Source organism: Elephantulus edwardii, unplaced genomic scaffold (genome assembly GCF_000299155.1).
Source record: "Elephantulus edwardii isolate Elephantulus edwardi_28Jun2011 unplaced genomic scaffold, EleEdw1.0 scaffold00181, whole genome shotgun sequence".
Classification (NCBI taxonomy): domain Eukaryota; kingdom Metazoa; phylum Chordata; class Mammalia; order Macroscelidea; family Macroscelididae; genus Elephantulus; species Elephantulus edwardii.
The window spans coordinates 1,352,037-1,360,904 of record NW_006399931.1 but is presented as its reverse complement, the minus strand read 5'-3'; the positions used below and the strand labels follow the sequence as shown (position 1 = coordinate 1,360,904).

The 8,868-nt window shown below is 56.6% G+C and overlaps 2 protein-coding genes across 2 annotated transcripts in view; one reads left to right on the top strand and one right to left on the bottom strand.

Moving 5' to 3' along the window:
- Positions 1-8,868, top strand: part of SND1 (staphylococcal nuclease and tudor domain containing 1) — a 531,942-nt gene that overhangs the window by 460,159 nt on the left and 62,915 nt on the right. The window lies entirely within an intron of this gene.
- LRRC4 (leucine rich repeat containing 4) lies at positions 5,428-8,225 on the bottom strand. Its single transcript, XM_006896071.1, has 2 exons — positions 8,120-8,225; positions 5,428-7,964 (listed from the first exon to the last, which is right to left on the bottom strand). The coding sequence occupies exon 2, from the start codon at positions 7,862-7,864 to the stop codon at positions 5,912-5,914; it is 1,953 nt and encodes a 650-aa protein (XP_006896133.1). The 5' UTR covers positions 7,865-7,964; positions 8,120-8,225; the 3' UTR covers positions 5,428-5,911.

Sequence of the window (8,868 nt, the reverse complement as noted above, 5' to 3'; positions counted from 1 at the left end):
AAAAAAAAAAGAAAGAAATGCTATGGGAATAATTCATAAGATAACAAATCTCAACTCTCTGAAATCTGAACTGTCTTAGACAAGGGGGCAAGCCTCCGAGTTAACCCACAAAGTTACTGACTCAGCCAGGGTCCACGTGTACTCCGTTCAGTCATCACTGTTTTTATGGGGAAGCTGATTTACATAACACCCCCTGCAGTAATGCTCCTCGTGGGTAAGCAGCCAACATCTCAGCTGGTCTTCCCCCGACCCCCCACCCCAACTGTGCCACGACAGAAATGAGGATGGATGCAAGTTCAAAGCTGACGTGAGTGTTGTGAGGCCCATAGGGTCAGGAAAAGATTACAGCCCGAGGCCTGGGCTGCTTCCCCCAAAGCAGTGGGCAGCCTCCTGGATGCCAGGCAGGACTGATGTGGAGAGACGACTTGGCCCAAGTACTGACAGCAAAGCTGGCATGGACTAGAGGATTAAAAACGTGTGATCATCCTAAAATCTAATTCAGGTCGCATAGTAGGGAATCAAAAAGCACCTTCTCTCTTAGACTTCTCTTGGGAAGTCATCTCTGCTTTCTCTCCTCCTCTGATCCACCATGAGTTTCACACCAGCCCACCCTCCCCGTCCCAGGGCCACTAGCTTCCTGCTTGCTAAGGCAGAAGGATGTCCCTGGCTTTCCTCCTCAGCAGCACTGCAGACCCTCAGCTGCTCGACCTGCCAGAAAGCTCCATTCTTCTCACATTTACTCAAATTACAGTGCATTTTCCTGCCCTTCTTTTCTGTGGGCTCTGTAATGCCGCTTGGGAGGTCCCAGCAACCTTATCCCTCCAAGTGCATCCTGATAAGGTGGGGAAGTCTCATTCCTGACCTTCCAAATAATAGTGCTCAGCTCCTGTCAACAGAGCACTGAATGCTATAGGGAAGTAAGTTCCTCGGGGAGAATCCTCTAGGAGAATCCCATAGGAAGCCCGTACTGTGGCGAAGCACCCACCCGTCCCTGTTCTCATCCCAGGCTCCCCCAGCCTTTGCCCCAGTAGCCCACTACATTTCTTCTGGCTCACGCCAAGGAAAAGTGTCTCTGGGGGGCAAGGATGATGGTGTGGGCCGCTCCAGAACTGCTCTAGGGATCGTAGCTCAAGGCAGACTTCTCCTGGGAAGGAACATACCACACACTCCCTTCTTCCCTGCAGTACTTGGACTCAGCAGTGCTGCACCTGGCTTCCAGACAGCCCTCCTCCTCCCCTGACATGGACAGTGGGGTTCAGCAACAGACACGGTAATGAGGGATTCCCACCTTGTGTGTATGAGTCATGAGAACTACCACCTAGATATACTGCGCTTACAGAGACTTCCAGGTCTAACAGTAGAGGAAGTAGCGAGGTAGGTAATACTACCTCCATTTTACAGATGACAAAATTGAGGTTTGCCCGAAGTTAGCACACGTAGTAAGCAAGCACTGGAGCTGGGATTCCGTCCAGGGACAGCCCCACAGCCACACCTGGGAGCCCCAGGCTGCACTGCTTTGCAGATCCGTGTGCCTCATTGCTGGACTTTCTGAAGCCCTTATCCTCCTCCAAGAAGTCACGGACTTCATTTTCCTTTAAAGCACAGATGAAAATAACCTCAGTCCACAGCCCAAAACCTTCATTCCCCTGCAGGGGGCAAGGGTGCCTTCTGAATGGCTGGAGACCAAGAGAGGCACTTGGGAGCCAGAAGCTGCCTTGCAGTTTAGCTGAGGCAGGATTAGAAATGGCGTGAACGGTGCCTGCATCAGCCAATGGCACGCAGCGCTGAGTGGCAGCAGAGGAGATTAAAATCAGACATATGTTTGGATATAAATGTTCTTTCTCTCTCTGTCTTTTCTCTAATTTTAAGCCCCTACTGCTCTGTTGCAATAAAGTGTTGGAGTTTTAATTGTGGCCTCTGGCCTCCTCAGGAAGAAGCCTGGGTGAGAGACCTTCCTAGCCCTCTCCCAGTCTCTGCCCATCGCCACTCAAGGGGCCAGGGCACTCAACCTGTGACCATGGACTCTGGCCCTCTTCCTTGCGAACAACGGGAACTGTCTTGCAGGGACTCAGCTACGTTGTCCCACACGCTCCAAGTTGCTGGCCTCAATACATGCTAAACAGCCAAGATAAGGCTAATAGTCTCAAGACCTTAGAAACCAGCCTCTCTGCTTTGGTGACAACAGGATGGGAGTGCTGGCCATAGGAGTGGCAGCCCCAGCATGAGGCGTGGAGGAGGGCAGGAGCTACGAAGGGCCCACTAAGTCTCATGCTTGAGCCAGAGGAGCAGAAACTGCCCCAGGTTGGAGAACTTGCTCCAATGGACATTTAAAAACAGCAGTCAGTCCTCGCCTCTGCAAATGGCCAAGGTCAGGGCCAGCCCAGGCCACTCTTCCCATGGGAACGCCCTGCCTGGTCTCCTGCCCCCCTGTAACTGATACAGTAGTGTCTGTCTGCCATTGGACCAAAGACTCAGGAAGCAATCAAGTACTGTTAGAGAGTCCGTCCCTCAGGGGGCCTGAATGGCCCTTGGATCTGGGGGGGCTCACTCTTGGCTCAGGGTGGGCCTAGAAGGGCAGCTGGATTGATTCCGAAGGAGAGCAAACATCTCCAAGAGGAAGAAGAGAGACCACAGAAGGGATCTGTAGGCAGGGCCCATCTTGACTGCATTTTAGCAAGGAAAAAAAATAAGTTCTTTATAGCCAGTAAGAGCCTCAGAGAACCTGCGTTTACCTTGGGTGTCTGAAGACCTAGACTTCAGTCCCACCTCTCACTGGATAGCCATGTGACCTCAGATACGTCTTTCAATTTCTCTGGGGCTCAGCTTCCTTGTTCATAAAAGGTGACAGAATTAGAGGCAATGACTTTTTGATAGCCTTTTAAAAATTCCAGAAGGGAAATTCTCTAACTCTATAGAAATCAGCAACAGCATCTTCCCCCTTAATGTGCTGTTATAACTACCTCCTCCAGCCTGTCCTCCTGCCCCACATAACAAACCCTACAACTGGACCAGGCCTAGGAGTGAGAGCCCTCTCCCTGGCTCCACCCCACATTGCATGCTGCACTTGGGGGCTCATGGGACTCCTCCCCGAAAAGCTGCCCCTAATGCTTTCACAGGGGAGGAGAAACCCTCTATCATAGCAAAGTGGAGTCAATGCCCCAAGAGTGCCCCCTTCACGCTGAAGGGTAGGCCTGGGGGGAAGCAGCCCCTGCGGCTGTTACAGTGTCGTGCCTAGGAACCATGTCAGGCTCCCAGCTCCAATGAGGCTCCTTCTGGAGGAGTCCTCCCTCAACCCCAAGACCTGACTGTGTAGTCTTCAGGACAGATGGGTGAGCACCAGCCTTGTTCCTCAGATTCTTCCCCCAGGGCTGTTTTAGGGACTTCTCTCTGCAGACCTGAGATCCTTCCAGAACTGCTGCATAACTCCCTAGTCACCAGTCGCTGTCAGAAATGGCAGGTGTTAGGAGCAGCAGCCCCCAGCTCCCACAATCACCTCTGTGTGCGTGGCCAGAAAGCCCCTCTCAGAGCCTGGGCTGTCCCCGCACTAGTAAAATGGATCATTTCTTGGTCCTGGACAAGTCCCACCCTTGACTCTGCTGCAGTTTTTTCTCTCTCTGTTGGGGGCAGGGTGGGAAGAGAGAACAGGGAGGGTGCGGAGCCTGGGAACCGGAGCACGAGCTGCCCCACCCCCGCACTGCCCCCCTGGAGGCTGCCCCCCTCGAGGCTCCGCTGTGGCCTCCCTGGCCGTTCCCTAACTGCTGCAGAGTGCCGCCTGCCTGTCCCTCAGCAGTGCCAGCGCACACCCACTCAGTCCCCGTCCCTGCATCAGGAGACAACGCAGGGGCTTGTCGCCTGCAGCCTCAGGGTCCTCGTTCCTCCCCTCACCAAGGCCAGCTAGACCACGGGGCACCCAGATAGAGGAGCTGCTGCCCGCCGGCCTTATTCAAGACCTCTCAAACCCAGTCCCCCAGGGCCCTGGGCAGAGCCTCTGCTGCCCGAGAGCTTCTGCTGAGGTGGCACTGAACTTCTGGCCAGGTCCCAGGAGCTGAGGCTGACCCACTTCCCTTGCTCCTCCAGGGCACAGGCAATGTGGTAAGAGCCCCCAGCAAAACAGGGGCCAGCGCACTGAGCTCATGGAAGGGGCAGGAGGGTGGGGTGCCTTCATTTAAGCCAAAGAGAGGGTGCCGACAGCGTTAGCATTTTCCCATACTTTTTTTTTAATACCATCTTCCCCTCACACCTTATGTCTCCCCTTCCCCTCTATTTAACCCCCTCGTGTTCACCCCCCTAAATGGAAATGACCTGGTTGCTTAGGAGAACCTCTAGATGCTGGAGCTTACTCAATTTAACCCTTTGGGGACATTGAATTAAAAATGGAACAATATTTATTAAAATACAAAAATACACTTTTCTCACATTACAATCAGTGTTCTTTTGTTGGCATTCTCCCCCCACCCCACCCCTGGGTCCCACCCCCTTTCCAAACTGAACCCCTGATTTCCTTTTAAAGCTAAAAGAATCTGTGAAAGACATTACATTGTTAAATGGGCCAGAATAACAGAGATCTCGGCTTTGCTGCCCCGGCCCTGGCCGTGCCCCCTCCCCAGCGGCAGGCCTGGGAGCCGGAAGCCTTCCCCCTGCTCTGCCCCTTCGGCAGGGCTCCTTCTGCACACATGTGCCACTTTGAACTTGGAATTTCACGTCTATTTTGGTTTGGTTGGGCAGCATCCTAGTCGGGAAAGGCTTCATGACTTTACAGGAGCCTGTGCCCTTTTTCATCTCTGCTGGTCTGCCCCCTCCCTGTCCCCACAACCAGTTGATCTCAGCTGGATTAATCCCTAATGAATCAGCATTTACAAGAGTCACCAAATCACAAGCAAGAGAAAAGCTTCCACTCCCCCAAGCTCCCCCATTCCCGCCTCTCCTCCCTCGCCACCTTAAAACAAATAGAACCTTTGCTTTTAAAAATCGTCAAATGCCATCATTGACAATCATTTGTCAGCTACCCAAACAACAGGTGGACGTGGCCCATGCTAAGGGATGGCCTCCTGTGTGTTCACCCTCCGCCCCTGCCGCCCTCCCCCTGCCCGGCTGCTGCACCCCCTTCCGGGGAACCCCTGACTGCACACGTGCCTTGCACAGAGGGGTTAAGCCAAGCTGCAGGATCTGGTGCAGTGTGAAAGCAGCTGACGGAGCTCCGCCAGCGCCTTCCCTCCCTGCACCTTCTGAAGCCGGCAGGCGAGGCACATGCGTGTCCCAGTGCGCAAGCTGGGGCCTCGTGCATCCCTGGGAACCGGGTGGGGCTCCGGCCCGAGATCCCCTCACAGGCCTATCAACCCCGGGGCACAGAAGGCAAAGGAATTTATTGCCTCTCAACATTTTGGCACAGTACAAATGCTTGGTTCTTCCCCCCCCCCCTTTTTTTTAAAAAAAATAAATTTGCAGACGGTTCTCGGCTCTCAGCTTAAGAAAGATGTCTGTAGGAACGGGCGTTCCTATAGCCTATGAAGCATCTTCCACACGACAGACTCTCTCTCCCTCCCTCCCACCCCTCGGCAGCCGCACTCCGCCTCGCTAGGGCCGGGTGTTGTCCGAGTTCTTGCCTTAGCCATGTCGGCCTCCTACCAGAAATCCCTTCTACTAACATATCAGCAAGCTCACTTGTGGCTTCACAATGTTCCCAAGGACCCCTGCCCCGCCCCCTTTAAATAGAACTTACAAGTTAGAAAATAGTTTTGTTTTGATTTTTTTGTTTTAAATTTTAATATAATCTGTTTCTTTTACCAGCCCATAGATTTAATATATAAGCATATACAAGAAAAAGTCTCTCCCCGTTCTGTACAAAAGTTGCTGTCTTTTTGTGTGTGCATTCTATTGCATTTTTGTAAGTTTTGGGAGGGGAAAGGGGGAGTCATATTTGAGTTTCCTGTACCTTGTCCTTGGTATGGGTCTGAATTATATAAGGTTCAGAGATAGTGGTGACTGTGGGGTGCAGCGAGTTCCCCAGGCTGTTTTCTGTCCAGTGGGCCCCGTGTGCTGGTTTGTAGGTGTTGTAGTTAATGTGGTCATGAATTGTGGGCAGCACGACCGCCCCCTCACCTGATACACCGGATGGAGCCGCGGTCGCTGCTGCGGACGCCGCCGCCGGGATGTCCTCATCCACCTGGATGATCTCCACTGTCCGGGCGGCGGTGACCGTACTCCGCTGCTGGTGCCGCTTCCGAAGTTTATAGAAGACGATCAGCATGGCGGCAGCGAGCAGAGTCACCGCCACAAAGCAGCCGATGATGATCTTGGTGGTCTTCATGACCTCGTCCAGGCTGGTCTGCTTGTTGGTGTCTATCGTGGGGACGGCCACCTGCTTGGGGACGCCGGTGGTCTGGATGAGCACGGTGGTCGAGGTGGTGTACGCCGGCTGGTAGCCCGTGGACGTGGTGGGCACGGGCTTGTACTTGCGCGTGGTGTCCTCGGGCGAGATCTCAGTGGTCTCCACGGTGACCGTGGTGAAGAAGCTGTAGTTGGAGGTGTTGAGCTCGGCCGTGCTCACGTTGAGGTAGGCCGAGGCGTTGGAGTTTCCGGCCACATTGGTAACCATGCAGGTGTACACCCCAGTGTCTGACAGCAGCACATGGGAGAAGTTCAAGGTGCCGTCGTTGAGGACGGAGATCCGAGGGTGGCGGGAGGCGTGGCTGAGCACGGTCCCATTGGGCAGCAACCACTTCACTGAGGACATAGGGGGAGTCCGACACTTAAGCTCTGCCATCCGACCCTCAGAGATATTGAGGTCTCGAGGGGCGTCCATGATGAAGGGGGCGGAGCACTGGAAGGAGGCCTGGTCCACCTCCACCAGGTAGCGGCCACGCATGTGCATGGGAGCGTGGCAGCGGCCACAGCAGGTAGAATTGGTGGGTATGTACTCCCGAAGCCACCAGGCCAGCCACAGGATGTCACAATCGCAGTTCCAAGGGTTGTGGTGTAGGTGCAACTCCACCAGGTACCTCAGTGGGGTGAAGAGGTCGTGGGGCAAGGAGGAGAGGTTATTGTGGGCCAGGTTGAGCTCCACGAGCGAGGCCAGCCCGTCGAAGGCGTTCCGCTCGATGAGGCTGACCTGGGAGTTCATGACCCACAGCTTCTTGAGGGAGCTCAGGCCGTGGAAGGAGCCGGGCCTGATTTCCGGGAAGTGGTTCCCTGACATCTCCAGCTCCTCCAGCCCCACCAGGGGGGTGAGGTTGGGCATGTCTTTAATGTTGCACATGCCCAAGTTCAGGTACTTGAGGTTGAACAGTCCCTCGAAGGCCCCCTCGGAGATATATTCCAGTTTCTTGAGCTCCCCCAGGTCCAGGCGCATGAGGGAGGGCACCCGGTTGAAGGCATAGGAGGGGATGCTCTCGATGGGGTTGTTGCGAAGCCAGAGCTCCCGCAGCTTGGACAGGTACTCAAAGGCCCCGCTGGGAATGACTGTCAGCCAGTTGTCAAACAGCTCCAGGGTGTTGAGGCTGGCCAGGCCGTTGAAGGCCCCCACCTCGATCTGCCGGATGGAGTTCCTGCCCAGCTGCAGGACCTCGAGGTGGTGGAGGTGGCGGAAGGTGTCGGCCTGGATCAGCTGGATGTTGTTTTCCATGAGGTTGAGGTACCGGGTGTTGGAAGGAATCCCCTGGGGGACCTCAGAGAGGCCGCGGCGGGTGCACACCACTTTGCTGAACTGGTTACTGCAAGAGCAGACAGAGGGGCAGTTCTGGGGCCCGGCCGAGGCGGCGGCAGCGATGGCTGCACACAGAATCCACACTTGCACCGTGAGGTAGACGACGGGGAGCAGGACGGCATTCCAGGTGTGGTGCACAGTTACCTGCCACAAGAGCTTCATGGTGTGGCACGTTCATAATTCACCAGCGCCTGGGATTTTGGCTCGGAAAGGAGAACCAGCCCTACCCCGGCTTAAGTGAGCTAGGAGCTCCTCTTTCCATCTGGAGAAGGAGGTGGGGAGGGGGCGATTAGAGACGGAGCCAAACTAGAGAGCGGCCCCTCGCCGGCCAGCCGCCCGCCCCCCCGCCCCCCCCCCCCCAGGCCAGGACTTTTCTCCCACCTCGCGGCCCCTCCCCAGCCGTTCGCCGTCACCTACCTTGGAAGGAAGGAATTGGCGTGGTGTCCTTAAGCTTTCTCCACTGGAGCCGGCCACATCGTTCCCATTCGCACTTCTTAGTTTTAATTAACAAAAGGGGGGAAGTGATGGGGGCAGGGAGGGCGGAGGGGAGGGGAGGGGTGGGGGAGACAAAATGGCTTCTAGTCAATCCGGAGCCGGATCGGGCGAAGCCGCGGAGTTGAGGCGCACCCGGGAGAGCCGAGGCCCGGCGGGCTATGCAGGTGCATGCCCCCCCCGCGGCCCGGGGAGCGGCGCCGCCAGCGCTTCCCTGCTTTGTCCTTGGACCCTGGCACCGGCTCGCGCCAGCCTAGGGGGCAGCCGCCTCATGGCCAAAGTGTGCCTCCGGTGCCCCCCGCCCGCGGCGCCGGGCCTCCGGGGGAGCGAGGGCCGGGCCGCCCGGCCGGCCGCTGCCGCGCTGCGCTCGCCTTTGTCGGCCGCTCGGGCTGCCGCCGCGGATTGCAGTCGTCGGGCGCGGGGCCGCGAGGGTTAAGAGGAGGCGTCCGGCTGCGCGCCCTCCCCAGACACACCCCCCCTCGCTCGCTGCCTCCTGCGCGCAAGGGTTAAAAAGGGAAACTGGCGGAGTTTCCAGCCCGCGTTCCGGGCGCGAGGAGCAGCGGTCCGTGCGGCCCCGAGGGGCGGTGGAGGACGCGCCGCGCCGGGTCCGCGCCAGCAAGAGCGCGGCGGGGCTCTCCGCACCGCAGGCCTTCAGGGAGTCCGGGGGCGGGCGC